The 22,290-nt window shown below is 37.7% G+C and overlaps 1 protein-coding gene across 1 annotated transcript in view; it reads right to left on the bottom strand.

Moving 5' to 3' along the window:
- The window catches only part of ncana (neurocan a), a 90,387-nt gene that overhangs the window by 5,654 nt on the left and 62,443 nt on the right, over positions 1-22,290 (bottom strand). Inside the window, exons 10-14 of the mRNA XM_034297740.2 lie at positions 7,929-8,042; positions 3,542-3,700; positions 3,240-3,322; positions 2,044-2,188; positions 597-779 (exon numbers count right to left, since the gene is read on the bottom strand). Coding sequence (XP_034153631.2) covers positions 597-779; positions 2,044-2,188; positions 3,240-3,322; positions 3,542-3,700; positions 7,929-8,042 — 684 coding nt within the window. The remainder of the gene's footprint in view (positions 1-596; positions 780-2,043; positions 2,189-3,239; positions 3,323-3,541; positions 3,701-7,928; positions 8,043-22,290) is intronic.

Here is a 22,290-nt window from a genome sequence, read left to right as displayed (position 1 = left end):
TTTCTTATAACAGTGCATCCCTAAAGTGTTTTATTCCTCTTACAGCATGACAAGCTAACAATTTCTATTTATTACTTTAGTACTTTTTATTCATTTACAGTTACATTTAACACTGTGGACCTGCTTACATTGTGGCACTGCTTACACTGCAGGAGCTATAAACAGTCGTTCCCTCACCATCCTCTTTTTTTTTTAAAGAATGAATCTTTATAAATATTTATGTTGTATGTCAGTTGTCATAAAGTGCTTATGCAAAAGCCCTTAAGTAAAGTGTTACTCAATATTTCAACTATCTGGTTATGACATATCTATGAGAAATTAAAATTAAATCAATATTAATATAGCTATGTTGTGCTCTCCTTCTGCTGCTTTTCACTGTTTTCTCTGACTTACATCACTGATAATTAATAAACCTACTTGAAAATATTTGCAATAGCCCTAATCCTTTGTCCAGATAGAAGCATGTGTAAACTGCTTATACGACATGCGTTTGCCTCCTATGTGAGCTCTGATCATGACCGTGCATGCGTAAACACGTCCGCCATCATATCATGTCCACTTGGCTTTACTGTGTAAAACACACTGCTGGTACTCACACTTGGTGCAGACGATCCTGGGCCTCTCCCAGGTGCCATCGGGTCGGCAGCGCACCGTCGGGATGTGTCTCTGGAAGAAGCCGTCAGTACACTGGTAACGCACCACTGAGTGGATGTCGTAGTGCGCCCGCCTCCGACCCACAAGATACGTGTTTCTCACAGCAGGAGGAGTGCCGCACATCACTGATAATACAGGAATTAATACACACACACACACATACACACACACACACAGACGCACAAATAGTACAAATTGTATGAACACACTTTAATTAACTCTAACCACCTGTGGTTATAAAACCTTGTAGGTAGAGTTGCATGTATATTAATTGTTTTTATTTTGGCTTTTCAGATTAATTGGTGAGCTTAATTACTTTAACTTTAAGTTACTTAATTCAATTCAATTCATTTTTATTTGTATAGCGCTTTTTTACAAAGGTCATTGTCTCAAAGCAGCTTTACACAAACAAAAGTAAAGTGAAGTGTGTGTGTGTGTGACGTCTCTGATGAGCAAGCAGGGCGACGGTGGCATAAGTGACAAATATTACATATCTTTTTTTTAAAACCATAGTGCTGTTAAATTCTCGATTCTGATCATTGGTCATTATTTATATCTTATTTATTCATGATAGCACATTGTTGAAAGAATTTAGTTTAGCAGATTTAGCAGATTTAATAATAAGAATATGTGGCCATAGCTTATGTTAGAAGACTGTTTATTTAACATTTATCAAATGTAATGCTGCTCCTTCACGTTTTCTGGCATGACGCATGTCTTCGAATGACCTTAATAAGCATCAAAATCAAGGAACAAGAGTCACTTTGCTTTGTTAGGCTTCGTTACTATTCTTTTGAAAGCTACTGAAACTCTATTTCACTCTATTTCAATCAGTAATGTGAAGAACGAAAGTAATGTGAAATGGAAAAAAGTATGCAATGTATGCAAATGATTTTCTAAATAAGAAAATTAGAATTGTATTGAATTTAAGTTCATCTCCTGCAAATTGATTTTTGCAGGAGATGAACTTAAATGCAATACATTTCTGCAAATTTTAATGCACATTTATAATTTATTTGTTGAATTTAACAAAAAAAATGAGTAAACGAGACATTCCAGTCGATCCACAATATTTTGTTGCAACAGTCTCACAAATTGACAGACTCATCATACCTAAGTCAACTGACAGAAATTCCAGAGCTTTATCTGATCCTTTAAACCTTGCAGGATGTTACATTTACACTCAACAACTATGTGCTGTGGTCTGATGAAACGACAAAAGTAGGTGAGCATGAAAGCATGAAAAATTTGACAACAGTGTCATAGTAAGAGCACAGGGAAACTTGAGTTATAACGTATCACCAAAATGTTTGTTCCAAATATACACAGTATCATCCCAGTGGAACTTTTAAGAAGAAACTAGTTCAGCATGATCAGACAGTGTCTCACCTGTGCCCTTCTTGCAGATGTAGGGCAGGTTGTAGTTACAAGGCACATCGTTCCACTTGCCATCCTCTCGAGAGATCATCACTACACAATCTTCTCCACCTGCAAAGAAATTATCCGGCTGGTTCTCGCGCCAGTTCTCATATACCTGTTACAGCAGAGAGACACAGACATCTACTGGTCAGAGAATACACCGTGACTTTGGAGAAATCAGTCTCTGATTGGTCAGTGTAACAGGCAGTGAGAGGCAGAACACTACAAGTTATTTGGGCGAATCCAAGAATTGTAATCAAGGTACATATAGGACAGGAGAGAAGCACAGGCAGGTAATGTCAAGGATATTACCTGTCAAAACAGGCAAAAACAACAAAAGGAAACCCAAGCTTGGACTAGAAGTAACAATAATGCATGGTAAGACTTCGCGATGATTCACTGGTACACTAGGGTATACAGATACAGACTAATCAAGGACTTAACACAGAACAGATGAACACAAGCAGGTAACAAACCAATGACAGGACTGGGGTAGAGACAGGACTAGATCAAAAACCGAAACAAACAAACTGTGACAGTGAGAGTGAGCATAGACAAATTAGACTCTGATTGATCAAAATGAGAATGGAAAAAATTAGACTCTGGTCACAGTGAGCATGGAAATATCAGAGTCTGATTGGTTAGAATGAGTATGGAAAAATCAGAGTCTGATTGGTTAGAATGAGTATGGAAAAATCAGAGTCTGATTGGTTAGAATGAGTATGGAAAAATCAGAGTCTGATTGGTTAGAATGTGCATGGAAATATCAGAGTCTGATTGGTTAGAATGAGTATGGAAAAATCAGAGTCTGATTGGTTAGAATGAGTATGGAAAAATCAGAGTCTGATTGGTTAGAATGAGTATGGAAAAATCAGAGTCTGATTGGTTAGAATGAGTATGGAAAAATCAGACTCTGATTGGATAGAATGTGCATGGAAAAATCAGAGTCTGATTGGTCACTGTGATTCAATACTAGTCAGAGTGACTCAAGGGAGATCAGAGTGCAATGGGTCAGAATGAGTTAGGAAAGATCAAACTCTGATTGGTCAGAATATATCATGGAAGATCAGACTCTGACTTGTAAGAATGTCTCAGGTTCAATCAGATCAGTTATACTATAGAATATAACTCTGCTCAAGCTGAAAGCTCGTTCAGGCAGCACTCACCAGGTCCATGTTATCAGTCCACTGGAAATCTTCCTCCACTGTTCTGTCGTTCAGCCCAATCCACACATTATCATGGCCCAGGCCTGCCAGATGGAGATCAACATGTTAGCCACCATGAAGTACAGGAATAAATCATGAGACTTGCTGAAAAAATCAGCAGTCTGTAACCAAAAGGATGCTAGCTTCAAAGATTATATTCGATTTGTTATTTTTGCTAGACTAAAGGCATCGTCACAATCCCAAACATTAGTAGAGGGTTATAGTAGAGTATATATAGTAGAGTGCTTTCTGTACTGACTCACCGTTGAGGAAGTCCTGCTCCATGCTGGAGGTGACGCTGGTCAGATGGCCGCTGAGCTCTCTGCAGTCCTTCTCTGCGTCCTCCCAGGTGTGCCGGCGGGTGAAAAGTTTGTAGCAGTGACCGTGGAACTTCTTCCAGCCATGGTCACAGCCTTCAGTGTCTACGGAGGGAGAAACGCAGAGGTAGAGCCAGAGAGAGAGGCTTACGCTACAGGATAATGTTGTTGAGCACACAGTGTTTTTCCACTGCACATTCAACAACAAGAACAGATCTGATTCATTAGAACAATCTAGAACAATCTCAGCGACAAGAGTAAAAGCTATTGTATCATAATTACACTGACAAAATTAGTAAGTACAGTAGTTTACTCTGTTAAAAATGAAATCATGACAATAAGGTTCATTGAGAACAGATTAAAAAAATTTTTTCAATAACAATCTGTATGTTTAGGAAATTGAACTACTTTTAATTTCAACCATTTTGATGAAAATATACAACACCACCACCAACATATCGACATTATCACTACACTAACCACCTTCCTAGAGCCAGACCTCCATGTAAACAGAAAACAAAAATATATGTTCTCCAGCATTTGTACTGTAAATGTCTTTGTTTTGGTCCAATTTCTGAGAAAAAGTTTGTTCAACCTGAGCATAAAATATCACAGTGTTGTTTCTCGCACCCTGATTATTATATTGTTTTTTTTATATTGTTGCTCGTATGCATGATTTTGTATCATGTCACAAATGTCAGTAACACACACTGTTAGATCCTGTTGATCCCAACATTCACTTTTCAGCTTCTACTACCAAAAGTATACAGCTGGAACATCTGGAACCATTAGATGCTCCTGCCGCTTGATGTGATGCCAGATCATTTCTACTGCTGTGACTCGTCTTGCCTTCCGGTCCTGCCTGATTCATCCTGATGCTGTACTTCTGCTTGGAGCTTCTGAACTTCTGCTGCTGTGGATGGTGCCACATGGATACCCTAAACATTTGCGCTTCCCCAAAACGGTTCATTCCCAATCTCAGCCTTGCTTCAGTGGATAATCTCTTCTGCATACTGTAGATTCGTACCATTAGTACCATTTATCTGTGATGATTTATAATCTCACGTCATCCAGAAGAGTTCCCTTTTGTGTCTGGTTCCTCTCAAGGTTTCTTCCTCATGTCGATTGTAAAAAAAACCTGCTATATTGAAGTGAATACTGGATTTGTGCCAAAAAAGAAAAAGCACAATTGCAGTTTCCCGGTGCGAAAGATCCAGGACGTCGTGCCTATAGATTCCGCTCTCAGAAACATAGAGCATTTTAACATTTCCAAATGTCACCATCCTAAGGGCATTATAAAACAGTTCAGTCAAGTCAGGAACTTTTTAAAACGCCCGAACCATGTTCTAGCACCGTTTTAATACCCGAGTTCTGTATTTTCCAAGCAATAAATCTACTTATAAATGTGCTGACATTGATCAGTCACGCAACAGGGCTAATAGGATTGCCATTGACAAAAATGCAGTTCCATCACATTCCGCTTACTTTGCTGCCCATTTGTAATCAATCACCTTAACCGGGTTAGAGCATGGGGTCTTAACAGAGTTACAACAGGATGAAATGTTTATGTGCGAAATTGTGTGTGTGTGTGTATGTGTGTGTGTGTGACAGAGAGAGGAATACTGCGAATATGTGCGTCAAACGCGAACACTCTGGTAGCTGGTTTCTGGTGCACACCGTATGAGTGCAATGAGGGACCTGCGATTAGAGGTGCACCGGGTGCTAATTAAGACCCCATCAGTACAAAGGCACGCTGCGAATTCTAATGAAGCTCTGCATAATTTCGCTTCACCACCCTGATGCAGTTTGGGACTCTCACAACGCTAATACACATCAGCCGACTCCCAGGTCCCTATTTCAGTATCATTTGTTTAAAGGACATTTGTGGAGGAATAATCTAGAACGCTACTGGAATAAGCAAAGGAATAAAACACGAGGTGGTGTGATGGTGCTCAGTGTGAAGCGGAGTTACTGCTTCCACCCTGAAGTTGATTATTTTCCAATAACAGGATGTCCTGACATGGTTCCTCTTGTACCACAGCAAACATTAAAAATGTTTATTTATTAAATAACAACACATCATACTTTTTTATCCATTTATAGTTACATTTAATGTTGTAGAACGTCTGTGAAACAGGTTAATATGTTCGAGCAGCTATAAGCAGTTGTTCCCTCACTAGCCACCAGATAGAAAAATGAGTATCATGCTACTCAGAAACCAAAACCTCCTCCTCTGTCCTGAAAACTTTTCTGCATCAGAAAACTTAAATCACTGACACACTAATTCCTTCCAAAAAAGCTTGTGTCCTCACAGAAAGCTTCACCGTATCAATGGTTTCACACATTTTTTAATCCATTTATCTATTTATCCACCATACAATTCCCTGTGAATTAACTGTTACTATAGAAACGATAATGCATTAGAACCAGCGCATTAATATAAACCTGTTTGAACTGCCAGAGCTGCTGTAATAGAGAACTACTAAACACCTTCTGACCAATCAGATTCGAGAATTCAATAGGGCTGTGGTATAATGCATAATAATCTTCTTTATCACTACAGAGAGAGCAGTTTATAGAGATTGTAAAACTTAATATCATAAGACCGCACCCTTGTATGTGATCTCCATCAAACAGCCGTGGCGACTCTCTCCTGTTATCATCATTACATCATCTTTATCCTGTACTGCAGCAGCTGCATTATTAGAATTCATAAATCATCATTATTGTGTGTGTGTATGTGTGCATACTTGTGCATGTATATGTATATGTATATGTGTGTGTGTGTGTGTGCCGCCTGAGGACTCGAGGGCGAACGGGGTGAGTTGTTGCCAGAGTGTAAAGCTGTTGAGATTAATGGCAGTGTGGGCTGTGGGGAGTGGAGATGAATGTCACGCAGACTACAGAGTCACCCAGCCCTGTAACAGCCATGACCCTAGTGAGCATTTCAGATTAATACTATCCCAGAAATGTTTTCATAATGCAGAGAACGGGTATTAAAATTCTGGATAATGCATTACCGTGCATCAACCCTATTGACTCATGCGAGGTGCTGTTAAGTGCAGTGGCCCAGAGGTGCACAAAACAACATTAGCCAAAATGAAACACTTCTGAGTGTGCTGTGTTTGAGAAAATAATCAAACGCTTACAGCTACGCAATTAAGTGACAACACGACGACATAAATCAAAACTTGCTTAAAACAAAAGTAGTCCAGACCACTGGGGCAGTGCGGTGAAATCGGAGGTGGTGTTTTTTTTTTTATGGACTTTATAAAAAAAATTGTAGCTTTTTAAAATTTCATTTTTGTTAATCTTGTCATGTTTTGTTTGTATTTGGGATTTTACACATGTTCAAATTATTATTTTTTTAACTGTTACTTAGAATATTGAAGGATATTAAGCTCAAAGCTTACAATTTCATTTTTTTTGTGGTAAAAATTAAAATTTGCATTGAGATATAAAAAGTCCATAATAAGTTATAAAAGAAAATAAAAGAAATTTGTAATAATTTCTAAGAATGATTTCTAATAATTTCTATTAAAAAATCACTAAATAGTGCAATTAATAGTTTGGAATTTAATGTTCAATCAAACAACGATTCTCAGATTGTTGCACATAATTTTAGTTTTGTGCATCCATTAGCCGATCATTACTATTATTATTTTTTTTGCCCCATTTTTTGCCCCTAGTTCCCTCCAACCATAACATATGTATAGCATACAACAGTTTCCAGCCGGGGAGCTTGAAGACTAACACGTTTCCAACAAGACACATGAAACAAACCTCATGCTGCATCACAGGGCAGCGTAACACACTTGGAGGAAAGTGCTATCTGCCCTCTTCCACATACATGAGCTCACAGTTTCCCTTGACTGGCTAGTGTCGCTGTGATTGACAGGGGAGAGAGAGTATGACATCCCTCCCACCCAGAAAGCACGACCAATTTTGCTCTCTTTCATTCCCAGCCACAGATGGCTGAATGGCCATTACAGAAAAGTAACATTTTGTTTAGTTTTCATTATAAGCACTGACACTGATGTTAATTTTAATCTCGAAATGCAACCTTCTTTCGGCATTTCATCTGACTACGCATGAGGAGGTTTGATATTGCACACACCAAGTCACCAAGGAGTGTCAGTAGTTCACAAAGCCCTAAACAGACCATGCTGATGTATAATGCAGATGGATAAAAGAATACGATTAATCGAGAAAACGTGCGCATTTTCTGATTTGCGTACATATAATGGGATTTTCACGGAGCTTTATTATGGTTGTGACTGCACTGTTGTGTGTGTGTTGAAATGAGTTATTCAGCTCTGTTTAGGTCTTTTACCTTTCTCACACATGTCTCCACTGTAGCTGGGCAAACACAGGCAGATGAAGGAGTCCACCTTATCGATGCAGGTTCCTCCGTTCTCACATGGGTTGGACAGACAGTCATCTACATCTACAAGGAAACAGAAGTGTTATTGTTAGTGTTAGTGTGTCGCACCTAATGAGAAGTGAGCATCACTACTGGGATTCTGTGGGACCCAGCAAAAAAAGCTGCAGATACTGCATGTTTTAACTGGATCAGAACTGGATCAGAACAACAGCACACCATCTAGTTTCGACTCAGGCTTCTAAGGTTTACAAATCTGCAAAGGTAAAGTTCATTTTCAATTCAAGAAAATTGTTTTTTTTATATACTCATGTTTGCTCTGACCATTCCATGCTTGTTATAGCCTAAAAGTGAGTAGAGTTGCAAGAGGCAATTTTCAATAACATTTGACTCTATAACTTGGCAAGGAATCTCATTGCTTCAGGGAGGATATTTTACTACCAACTCATGACATTTACACCCAGACAACAGCAACTTGCCTCCTGATTCCTGTTTGTTCAATTGAGTGTGAATGAGATTGAATCAGCAGAACCATGCTTCCTTTCTTCCCTAATTTCATCCACTGATTCATTCTTTAATTAATCTATCATTATCATTAACACACGCTGTAAAGTTATTTGACTTCTTATACCCATGTAAACCCCATAATAATAATCTACTATACCTTTAATATACTTCCTATACCTGGGGGAACTATACTTCTTTTGGAGAAAAAAAAAACAGGTGAAATGCAAGTTACATTAAAAAAAAAGCATGACACCAGGCTTCTTTGTCTTAATTGACATTTTAGCCTAAAGAGCCATTTTAATTAAACTTATAGCCAGAATTAACACCTGTACCCAGATTGAATCAGTGAATTAATTATTCCCCAGTACAGTTCCAAGGCAATTATGTTGGCAAAGGCGCTTTCTGCTGCATGAATATGTCGCATAATAGCCTTCTGCAAGCTTGTTTAAACTGTCGTAGTGTTTCGCCTGAAGACACTTTAATTACAAAGCAAGCTGAAGTGAATGCCAACACAGACAGTGAGCCTTTGTGAAACCCATAATGCACAAATGCTCCTTTGGTTACGCTTCACGTCTTAATCACTGGTGTTGAAAGGTATAATAATGCTAGTAATGCCTTATTACATTCAAAACAATCGTTTATTAGTCGTTTAGTTGGAGATTAGGGTAAAAAACAGTAGAAAAAAAGAAAAAAAAAACACACACACACACGCACACACACACACAATCTGCTGTTGTTTACCATGATGGCAGCTCCTGCAGGGGCAAATAATTTATCACATTATTGGAGGATATAAGAATGACTAGGATAGAGGTTCATTGCACTAATGCTACAGTCCCTACCAACACAACTCACCCCACAACGGGAATTTATGAGCCTCCTCCGTCCATCGCTTTTACAGACTGCTGCTTTCGAAATGTCCACCAGCGAAGTGAACACAGTGACCTCCCAGAAGCTCCGAGCAAAAAGACAGATTTATAGCATCTACTGGTCTAGTGCCAATCACAGCGAGAGAGTTTAAATCTCTGCGAAAGAAAGGCAATGAGAGCTGCAGAGTATGGATCTCATCAAGGAGGAATTTGAGATAAGGTTTCTTAAAAGGGTTCGGAGATTACGAAGTCCTGAATGCAGCCATTACTTTCACTATTATTAGTCTGAAGAGCTGTCCAACGCTGCAATGATAATGACAGCAATGACATTTGCATGATGAGGAACACGTTTCAGTTGCAGCATGAGATCTATAATGAAAACTTATTGCACTTCAATAGTATATTAAAGTTTGCTACTTTTACACTATATATAATTCGTGTAGTAGTGGGGACCGATTGGTTGACTTGTATTCATTCATTCATTTTCAGTAAACGTTTTATCCCGATCAGGGTCACTGTGGATCCAAAGCCCATACCAGGAACACTGGGAATACACCCTGGATGGGATGTCAGTTTATCACAGGGCAAACATTCACACATCTTTGGGCAATTTAGCATAGCATTGTTGATTAAAGAAAAAATTAAATAGTTCTAAAATTAAACACAATGCTGAAGTGTAGAAAAATGCAGGAAAATGTCATATTGTTGTGCAGTTATTTCAAATCCTTAAAGGATCTCAGCTCTCTAGTTTGAAATGAGGCTTCCAATTGCCCCTACATTGGTCTTGGCTAGACCGAAATGTCCTCACAGCCTTCCAAAGCAGCAATATCCCCACTCTTTAACTGATCTTCTAAGACCTTTGAATGAGGCATATTACTGAAATGTACTCTGATGTAAAAGTTAAAGTTAAGCACATCTTAAATTACATGTCTTCAAGCTAAGTTGTTTTTTGCTCATGCAATCTTTCTGTCTTGATGGATCACAATCATGATTCAGCTTTAGTGATGGCTTCATTAATTCATTTTTATGAACATCCATCCATCCACTGATCAAAATTTTCTTTGAAGACCCCAACTTGGCTAATAGTTTTAATAGCTAAGGTATAAAACATAACAGAGCATTGTGTCTACTGGGAAAATAACCGACAACAGGGTGGTGTGTGTACTGTAACCTGCTAGAACTTTCCAATAACTGTACATCCCAAAGTGTTTCAATCCTCTTATACCACGACAATTTGCAAATTAGTACAATTTATTTATTAAGTAAAGAATGACATCATACTTTTTTATCCATTTGTAGTTACATTTCATTTTGTGGAACGCCCACAAAACAAGTTATTTAGTTTTCACTCACCTTATAACAGGTATAAACACTCTTTCCTCATCAGCCTCTATTTTTTTTCTCTCTTGATGTTAATAAGACAAAAAAGCAGCTTGTCATGTTTACAATAACAAGCAGAAAGCCCTGTCCTGTGTTGGAAAACTGAAAATATCAGCATTACTTCTGACTCATACAAAGCACTGACACTGGAGACTCCTTCCAAAATGGCTAAATAAACATAGGAAGAACTCAGGAAGTATTAGTCTGCCTGAGTGGCTTTAATACAGTTTGCTGGCGAATGTAAGTGACTGTGATTTATCGGTATATACTTATATACTGTGTTTCTCCTTTTCTACTGTGTTAGCGTTGAGTTGGTTGATAATTAGGACTCTGTATCTATTTCATCGTCCCATCCTTAACATCATGACCCCTGCTTATCTTAATGCAAGCCTGTTAATAACCCATATGCTCATTTATGGCTTTTATAACAGCCTCCTACCTCTTTTGTATCCTCTGAATAACTTTTGGTTTGTTACAGTTGAGATATTCTACATTCTTCCTGACATATCTGTCATAACTCATACACTGCTTTTTCAAATCAGTTCTGGAGCCTGACAGGGTCATGGCAAAACTTTTATTCCTTTTGATTCGTTTCAAACTATTTTTTTTTCTGAATGTAGTGGCAAAAAACTCTGTTTAAAATTTCTAAGCCACTCCGACGCCTTACGGAGGCGGATGGTCAAAGTATTAAAGTCGGGAACGTGTGCTTGACAACATTGTCCAAGCAACAGCAAACATATGGTACCATGGATGTAAGCCAAACAATGCACTTTACATTACATTAAAAATGTAAAAACATTATCTTCGCAAAGCAAAAGTTGTTCAGTTAACTATCCATTTTCAAGACTTTAAGATGTTAAAAAGTGCATACAGGAATTTTTTTAAAGGGAAAGCCTGAGTGCATAGAGCTGCTTTGTCTCTGGATGTATACTTGTTAGAGATCGCCTCCAGACCTGTGAGACTAATTTTAAAATGATATATTTTTTGTATATAAATTGTAAAATTAGAAGCATTATTTCTTTCTTCCCCCCTAAAATCATAGAGAATGCAATTTTTTTGCACTCGACTGCGTTCTAACCCAAAAATGACTCCCAGTGCAAACAGCACTCTTTTTAATGGCGCATCAATGATCTCTCACGCTGTGCCTCAATCACTGTTTCTGCAAATCTGCTGAAGCACGGCTCTAAAAGAGGGTTAGATTAAGCAAAGAGGTCTTCAGTGCCCTTCTCAGTCCACTGAGCAAGCAATTTTACGTCAGCTAGACCACACTGTTGATTAGTACCTATTATTTGTGTGTCTCAGAGCGCCACTATAGATTAACTCTCTAAATATGATGGCCCTCTGAAATGTTGCCCGCTATGAGCGAAGAGATTAAAGCAGCAGGTACGATTTTCCTAATACTCACGCACATTGCTGGAATTAGACTGTCAGGGTGTGTGAACAGCATGGCGAAATGTTTACTGAAGCAAGCAACGCTGTCACATTATATTAGAACCTCGACACAGTCGGAACTCAGATTCTGCTAAAAAATGCATTGAAAAAATACAGTTTCAACATCATAGATGCCAGCTAATGCATTCTGTTCTATATAAAGATGATCTTGTTGATTCAGGCCAAACATTGACCAGCTGTGATTGATCAGCTGAAGCCCTATTTGGAGGGGGTTAGTTTTACATGGAGACCTGGAGTAATTCCATAATTTACAGGTGGAATGTCCGAGTCACTGTTTTTCTTCCTTCTCCCTTTCCTGATAAAATTACAGACCAAATGATCTACTTTTTTTTGTTTTAAGAACTCTATGGTCGTCTGCTATAATCTAATCTAATCTAGTCTAATAGAATAGAATAGAATATGTATCCATATAACAATACAGATAGTTTCAGTTCTAAAATCTCATTCAAAGCTGTGACTCTGTAAAATCCTCGGTATACGCACTGTGAGCACATCACAAGAAATAAATTCTGAATTAATGCACCAGCTTTCAAACCAATAAAACCGGTACATTCTTCTATCCATAGATATGCTCATTTTTGTTCGTTATGTTGCCCAGCAACCAAAGCTTACTGTTAAGAGACTACATTGCAAGGCAGAAGACTTGTTTATAGTCAATATTATTAATAATAAATTATTTCTGGAACACTGGATCGCAATAAGCCACGCAAGGCCCTCTTTTGTCTTACTGCTTTATTAAGCACTCCCTGAATCGCAAAAAAGATGAATGCTCAACAATATGCTTAGTATCTCCATACTGTTTATGCAACAGAAAAAAACTTTCCATTAGCAGGGAAATGTAAAAACTAAAAACAGAAAATAAAATCCACCAGAAGAGCATGCTGAATAAAGAGGCTAGTGTCACGCCTTTAGCTATAGCTATAAAGCCACACATCATGCAGCGTATAGCAATAGTGAAATCAGCAGTTGTACACTGTTAATGTCTGTTCTCTAATCATCTAACGTTAAATTCTGCCAAATAAAGACATATATTTATACATGATCCTGAAAAACTTTTTCTATATTCAATCCACTAATGCGTCTAAAACAACTTATGACCGTGAAGAAAAAAACCTCACTCATCCCATGTTCATTTAAAATGTTTTTACAGAAACTAATCCTGTCCAAATATGACTTAAAGCTGCTTAGACATTAAGTATTTCTTCCTCAACCACCAGTGCATGTGCTATCCTATGATAAGCAATGGCTTTTTTTTTAAAACATCATTTTGTTCACAACTGTCATCAAGAGCTGTTTTATTATTTATGACCATTCAAGATTAAAAAAAAAAAAAAAGGATGACAAAGTGTTAGTCTTAGTGAGCGACTATAATGAGATTTATGGCATGACAAATTGTAGATATTTCGATGGACAGCACAAAGAATCAGTCTAATCTTTGTTGTTAGTACAGCTGGGTAGATAATACTATCAAATTTTCTAGTATACTCAAAGGGCAAAAGAGTTTAAAAGCGTGTGTGCTGCATGAGGCTGTAGTTTTTCATATCAGCACAAAGAAAAAACACGCCAAAATCAGCTTAAAAATCTCATCTGAGATGCCAAACCAGCATGCCCCCCTGAGAACCCCTCTGAAAAGAAAAGATGGATTTCATCAGCAGAATTCATAACTGAGCCTGTTCCTACCTAATTCACAGTTTAGCACCCTGTGTCAAAGCTGCAAGGATTGTTTTCTTGGATTTTCTTAGAGGTACGATTGACGGGTTCTGTCACATCTGTTCCTGAGGGTGTGTGCCTGCATGTGTGTGTGTGTGTGTGTGTGTGCGCTGCCAGGATTACCACGACACAGGGAGGCCTGCAGTAGTAAACAGCTTTTTTTTACCACCTGTTCCTGTCACGACTGACGCTGTTTAAAGAGGATATCTCTGCTACAGAGACCCAGCGCCATTAATCAAAGGTGGAGAGTGGAGAAAAGGATTTCTGGAATTACTTTGGCTCCTGCTGAAGTGTTCATGCCAAACCAGGTAGGTTGCCAAAAGTTAATTGTTTGCTTGACTAAATGAAGCTGCGAGATACTACATCAAGATCATGAAATGTGTGTGTAATGTGTGTGCGTATAATCTATGTTATACTTTTCATTCTATTTTGATTTGTCAAATTAATAAAACAATGCTAAAGTTTTGTTCAATTCGATGTGCTCTCCTGTAAAGAAAATGTGCCCATGGTTTGAAGGATAAGCTCACCGAGCACTCATCTGCAACACTGCGGGTCATATAAACTTCTCTCTTAACCTTGTCCATAAATAATTCAGTCCTCAAGATAAGCAATTTCTCTGTTTAAGATGCTTCTCCTCCGATGTCCATGTGAGAGTAAGTAAAAGGCTCTTGTTAATCTCTTCACTCTTCTTCATATTTAACTGGCTCCCTAAGCTACTGTCAGGTTTGTTTAGATTGTAGTGTATCTACATTTACATTTATAGCATTTGGCAGACGCCTTTATCCAGAGCGACTTACAATTATCTCATTTATATAACTGAGCAGTTGAGGGTTAAGGGCCTTGCTCAAGGGCCCAACAGTGGCAGCGTGGCAGTGCTAGGATTTGAAATCTCTTGGACTTCCGATCAGAAGTCCAACGTCTTAACCACTGAGCTACCACTTCCCATATCTCAAAGACTATTGGTTGTTGTGTAGGTTAGTTATTCAATTCAATGTGACTTCACTCTGAATTCCTGTTTCAAAAAGAAATATGTCAAAATACAGAATCAAATCAAAGCCACGAAGCCATTTCATTGGGACTTTAAATCCAGAATTATGTCTGAAATCTGAATACCAATGTGTGCATATTTTGGTATTAAACCCTCTATGCTTGGGGTTGACCCCAATCACTTAAATCTGAATACATCCACGAAAAGAAAAAGAACATTGGCGTAATGTTGGTGCAGAGAACAAATGGTCAAAAAACAATGTTGTGGTGATGTCTTTCCAATTATGTTATTGAGACACAGAAATGTGGGCATAATTTTTCTCGGTTGTCCAACCTCAGTACAGCTCTCATCTGCTTACTGTACACCAGCATTGTGATTAAGCTTTTTTCTGTCAGTGATACAGAGGCTCATAAGAAGGCCTGTGTGGTGCTGAGTTGAGGTCGGGTACTGTCTCGTGAGACCTGATGAAGCCGCTCCTCCTTCATACGCTGCTGTTACAAATGACAGTGGTATAAAAAACCTAATGGTGAGGCTTGTCAAAACGTTTCAACCTTTCAGCACCCCATCACTGGCTTTGCCCCTCTGTATCTTCACCTCTCTCCTTTCTCTAACAGGCTGTCAAGCACAGAGCTTTGCTTCCACTCACTTCCTTGTGCCATGCCAAAACAATATGTACATGCTGAAGGCCTCACCGGGGTCCGTCTTTCTCCTGTCAATCTGTCAATCGTGGGGTGCCTGAGTGCCAGGTGGTACATGTAGCTCAGTGTCTGAATGTGCTGGACCCCCGCCAAGAGCATCAACGACACACACAACCTGTCACCGCACGGCAGCAAGACTATAAGAGAAACTTTACGAGGTCTGAACACTCAGAGCAAGGCCTCTGTGTATATGGCTCTATAAAAGCTTCATGGATAGTTTTACAATGATACCACACTTGAATTTAACAGGTCTGAAATAAAATACATTATCGTATGGAGCAAGAACTTCTCTGCTGCCAGGTGCAGACTTAATACGGCTGTAATGACAGCAGGATGGTGCTAGTGCTATCATACAAAAGCAGCAGTCATTTATGTATATGCTTTCAGCTAAACTTTCCTCTTACGTTTACAGTCTAAAGGGGAATGGTGTGGTAGGTTTGACCTGAACTGACGCCCCAGCAGAACAAAGAAAGTGATCTCACTGCCCTTTTTTCTGCCAATAGCTGAGTGCAGCTAAAGTGTTTTCAGCCTGAGGCAACAGAGATCAGGACGTTAGACTACAAACTGGATAGAACCGAGACCTTTTAGTGGCTTATGCTTACATTCGGATTTTTGTCAGTTCAAATACATATCTATTTACACACGTGCTTGGGAGAGTCTAGGCAGCCTTGGTTTTAAATCACTTCAGTTTCACATTTTTTATTCTTCTTTATACCACAGCACTCTTGAATTCCCTAATCTGATTGTTCAGAAGGTGTTTAATATTTTTCTACAAAAGGAGCTCTGACAGTTGTATCAGCTGTAATTCAAATCACACATTGATACTGTATATTGTATTAATACTCTCGTTGTAAGAGGTTATCATTTCTATAGCAACAGCTCATTCACTGTTTCAAAAATGTGTTGTATTTACAAAGACAAGATGTCTAATCATTCATATGGCGAAGTTTTTTTCTGTAAAAGAAAACACCTGTAGATGTTTATTTAATATTTATGGAAGGAGTCTCCAGTGTCAGCACTTTGTAAAAGTCTGTAAGACTTAACAGTTTCTCTGCAACAAGACAAGCTGTGCTTTTTGTCTTATTAACTTTAAGAGAGAGAAAGAAAGAAGGCTGGCGAGGGAACGACTGTTTACAGCTGTTATACTGTAAATACAAACAGTAATGTAAAAGTAAAGTTGACAAATTCCTGTGGTATAATAGAAATAAAACACTTCGAGATGGTAACTGGAACTCCACTTCACCCCATTCCATCGCTGATCATTTTTCTGTAACAGCACGCCCCATCATGTTTTATTCCTTACATAGTATGCTGTTTACATCACTCAAATAATTTGATTAAAAATGATTCTTAATTAATTTTTCTTTACTAAACACTATCTAACAATATCCCTTAATGATTATTGTCTCTAGACTCCTCAATGGTTCTATGAATGTCTCCAGAACTCCCATTTATGCTGCTAGATGAATCCTTTTCTAGAGGTTTCAGTATCATTGTGAGATTTTGTCCTCTTTATTTGATCCATATATCTAACTAATATTGTGATGATCATGTCAGAGTGACCAATTCCTAAGACGATTGTAAAGCCTGCATTTTTAGACTGATATCCTTTTTTCTGTAGGGTCTTTTTTTATCAGAAGTGCCATAATGTCTAAAAAAGGCATTCATAAAAGGCATGATGACTCATTCATGTCGATTTAATGCAACATCATTATTCATTTTGTCAGACAGTGAGTAGCTTAAATTACGATTTAAGCTTAAATGACGATTTTGTGGTCAGTGATGTCTAGGATTATGTGTATTAATAAAAAATATGATCTCTGTGGAACTAGATGACAAAAGAAAAAGAGGAACGAGGGGGCATCTCTTGCATGCTGGCACTTGAAGGTCTGGAAATAACTCAGTGTTTGAAATCTTTAAGCTGACAAAGGAGAGAAAAACCAAAATATGTTTAAAAAGTCCCTTTTTTCTTTCTTCTTTTTTTCAATCTACTTTCAAACTTTGCATTATAAAAACTTTTTAAAATATCTGCCAGGCATTTGTGGATATTTTGGGATTTTTTAAATCATCTATACTTTTTCTGGTGAGCCAGAACCAGAAATAAATACTAGCAGATTGACAAAATGAGACAATCTGCATCAAAATTCACCAAAGATAATGACTCCAGGGAAACAGGAAACTGCCACATCATGGCACAGCAGACCAAAACTGACCGTCACACATAATCTGTCTGGATTGTTGCCATGGTGATGATGTAAAAATAGAGTGATTGACTGGATATTTTGAATATTTACTGAGGAGTGTTTATTTTCATGTCTCCGACTGAAGTAACTGATCCACCGACAGATCCCAGATAATGCTATTATGTTTAATTAGATTGTGTGTCCTAATTAAATAATTTAAAATTGAATATCAGTAACTTTGGCCCTTGGCATTTTCTTTGTAATTATCCAAGCATCATTTTACTCACTGTATACAATAATACCATGGCCAGCTTTATGAATTTGTTACGAAAGTTTTGTCATAGCGGTCTAGAGAACTTTGTGTGACACTTCACGGCACGTGGTTTCCGTGTCCCTAACAAGCTGCATATGCTGTACTTCACTCTAGTTTCTCAGAATGAGACGGCAATGTAGGAGTGGGTCATTTGAGACGCCAATGCCAAGAGTGCCAAGGTCACTTTCCATTCCCTCAGCCTCAAAGAGCCTCAACGTACTTTTGCTTCTCATGAATATTGATCCGCTTATGCATTATGCAAACAGGTTGGACTCAGTGAGACTGCACAGCTGCAACACTTCGACAGGAGCCATAAGCTCCAGCTCTGTTCTGTTTTACGTTCTGTGTTTCTCTCCGGATTCATATGATACGTTGGCACAAATCGTTAAAATCAGATTAATTCCGATTTTCTATGATATATGGCAATGATGTGATTATAGTCCGAATGTAGCTTGGAATGACCGATGAAGAAAGAAATGATGTTGATATATCTTGTTCGCAAGAAAACAAAAAATAAGGAACAAAACACTATGAGGCATGCTGTTAAAGGAAAATAATCAGTGTAAGGGTGGTGTAATGTGGCCTGAGGCAAACCGGAATTACTGGTGATTTTATTTCCCTTTAAAAGTACATCTCAAAGTGTTTTCTTCCTCTTATACCACAGCAATTTGCAACTATTACAATTTCTGATTTATTAATGAATGACGTCTTACTTTTTATCCATTTATAGTTACATTTAATGTTGTTGAATGTATATGAAATGTTCACATTGTCTCATATTATTCATGTTAATATATAACAGCTATAAACAGTGAATATGTAGCTTGTTACAGTGAAACCATAAAATTCTATGTCCTCCGTGCTTACGCTTTCCTGTGACAGAAAATGTAAAGTTACAGCTTCACCACTGACTGTAACAAAGCGCTGACACTGGAGACTCCTTCCAAAAATCCAGAATGTAAAACGTTTCCTCACAGTAAACTTCACCATATCAATGATTATATGTTTTTCTTTGTTAAAGAATGACACATTAATTCATATATTATTTAATTCGATTATTATAATAAGCTTAGATTATTATCTTTTTTTAATCTACTTTTGACCTTTGCATTATAAAAACTTTTAAATAAATCTTTAATATATTGTATCCTTAGACTTGGAGATAACCAGAATCCCTATATTTTTAATGAGCCAAACCCAGAAATGAAGATTAACAGATCAAAACACCAAAATTATTCCTTTTAAAAAAAAAATAATAATAATCTGTTTGGATTATATGGAGAGTATGCCATACAAGTCCCTATGAATGAGTTGTTACTACAGAAACAATACAATATTAGAACGAGCACGTTAATATAAACCTATTATTTGAATGACAGCCTGCACTACTATCGAGTCAACACAACCTGACCAATCAGATTCGAGAATTCAGCAGCACTGTGGTATAATGAACAGTAATGACCAGCCATTAATTGAAACAGTTGTTGCTTCCCAATTCGCCTACTTATACTATGCACTAAAAGTATGTACGTTTTTTGTGAAGAAAAAGTACACATTTGAGTTTTTTTTCATTAATTATTCCTTTATATCATTTATATCATTTATACTATATAATTTAATTTACCATTCCTTTGATTTTTTTTTCTTCATCTGACCCTACAAGATAAGCATGGTACTCTTTTTACACAACATCCAACCATTAATCTTACGTGACAATAAAAAACTTTGGTTAGAGCTTAACATTTAATTTGTTACACTTAAATACTGAAGATGCATCACCAATGTTACACTTGTCCGCCATGTTTACAGGTTGAATTTGGCGATGCTAATCGTCACAAAACTCCTCCTCCCTCGCTCAATATTATCTGAAATATTAGCTGAAAACGTGTCCATGGATCCACACTTCGAAAATCTACAGAAATAGTAGAGCATCCGGGTACCTTTGGGATAATCTTTTTAAAATACTATGAATTGGGACACACTAATTCTAATCTCAGATACAGTTTAGGATGGATAGTAGGCAAATTCAGATGCAGCAAGTGTCTCTTCACGACTGCAGTAACAAATTCATCTCATTAAGCTGAATAAATACTGACTAAACAAATAAAACAGCTTGCTACTTGCAGCATGGTGACCCATCTGATCACCTGGACCAGCAGCAATGAATCACAGTCAGACTGCTTCTACAATCCTCAACCCTGACCTCTCGACGTCCATCTTTATGTCTCTCTCATGATGAACTACTTAACCTTTGACCTCCATGATTCACCGCAATACTGAGCCTTTTGTATTCCGCTCGCTTTCTATATGAATGTGTTAACAATGACACAGAGGTCACGTCGCACTGACTGATTTGATTGAAACGCTTTCCAGCTCTCTCAGCACACACTGACTCACTCTACACATTTATGCAGCAACTACAGAGGACACGGCTTTAAAAATGTTACTTCCTTGAAAGGCTAGGACCAGACGTGCACAGATTTCTCGAACAGATGCCGTATGTTGTGGTGTCGCTCAGCGCACATTGCAAAGCTCTTTATTTCAATAGAGGCTTTATTGAAGGCTGTAAGTGTTCAGGATCCAGGGCTGATTTATTCCCGCTGCTGCAGGAGCTCAGACTGAGCCGTAAATAAGCTCCAGCAGGGCACAAACAGCTGACGATTCCTACATTGCATCCCTGCTAGGCTAAAACTGCAAGAGGTAAAAGAGTCAGAGAACTACAAGCTGATAGAGGTGATTATATTGTTGTCAAGGGCAGTTGAAAAGTTAGCTTACTAGCAAACATGGCTACTGGTTTCAGATACACAGTATACCTGATATCATAATGTTAGCAGGCTTACAAATTAGGCTACTGGTTTTAATTATACAGTATAACAGTTCTACATAACATAAATTTCTAGTGGTTTTAATGACATGATATAACGGTTGTCATAATGTTTGCTAGCTTGCAAACATGGCTACTGGTTTTAATGACACAATAAAAATAGGAGCATAATATTAGCAAGCTTACAAACATGGCTCCTGTTTTTAATTATACAGTATAACTGTTATTAGCTAGCTTCAAAACATGGCTACCTATTTCAAATACACAATATAATAGTTATCATCATGTTAACTGGTTTATAAACTTGGCTCCTGGTCTTAAGGACACAATATATTAGTTAGCATAATGCTAGATAGTTTACTAGCAAACATGGCTACTGGGTTCAATTGTGCAATATAACAGTTAGCCTAATGTTAGATATCTTACAAAATTGGCTACTGGTTCCAATTAAACAATTTATCAGTTAGCATAATGTTAGCTAGTTTTTTAAACTTGGCCCGTAAGTTTACTTGCTAGCAAACATGGCTGCTGTTACACCATTACACAATATAATAGTTATTACCTAGCTTAAACTTGCCAAATACTGGTCCAAATACACTATAGCTAGATTAAAACCCTGGCTACTTGTTTTATATAGATATAATGGCTGATGTAATGTTGGTTAGCTTACTAGCAAATATGGATTCTGGTTTCAATTACAGAATATAATAATTAGTCTAATGTTAGCTAGCTTAGAAATGTGGTTATTGGTTTCAGTTAGACAGCATGTCCATCTCTAGAGGAATTTGTGCTTTGTTTTTTTTTTTTTGTTTTTTTTGTCTTATTAATTTCAAAAGGGCAGAAAAAAGAGATCCTGGTGAGGGAACAACTGTTTATAACTATTATGCCATATAGTGATAACAGGAAGTATCTTAAATGAAAATAAATAAAAAATTGTAAGCATTAGCAAATTGCTGTGGTATAAGAGGAATAAAACACATCCAGAAGTGTTGGATCCAGTAGTGTTTTTTTTGATCTGTTGTATTTGTATCTATACCATGTCCCTGATATTAATAAAATTCTATTATTATTATATTTTGTTGTTATAGTGTGGCACAACCACAAATTATATTTTCCCATAGTTGTGTATGACAGCAAAGCTGGGAAAATTGAGTTGCTCTACTGAAAAGCATGGAACATCTAGTTTGCTGTCTTCCATCTTCCATCATAATGTAAATGCAGGATTACTCAATACAGGCCTGTTTGATTTCTTAGTACATTAAGAAGGAGCGGTGCTCACCTTGAATCAGGAGCATCAGTTTTATTACCACTGACAACCATGTCACTTATCCTCTTAGAATATTAATACACTTTCAGTCAGTGTGGAGTGATGATGAAGCGGTGGGCAATG

The sequence above is a fragment of the Pangasianodon hypophthalmus genome, chromosome 21 (assembly GCF_027358585.1).
Source record: "Pangasianodon hypophthalmus isolate fPanHyp1 chromosome 21, fPanHyp1.pri, whole genome shotgun sequence".
Taxonomy (NCBI): Eukaryota; Metazoa; Chordata; class Actinopteri; order Siluriformes; family Pangasiidae; genus Pangasianodon; species Pangasianodon hypophthalmus.
This window is presented reverse-complemented; position numbering and strand designations above follow the sequence as displayed.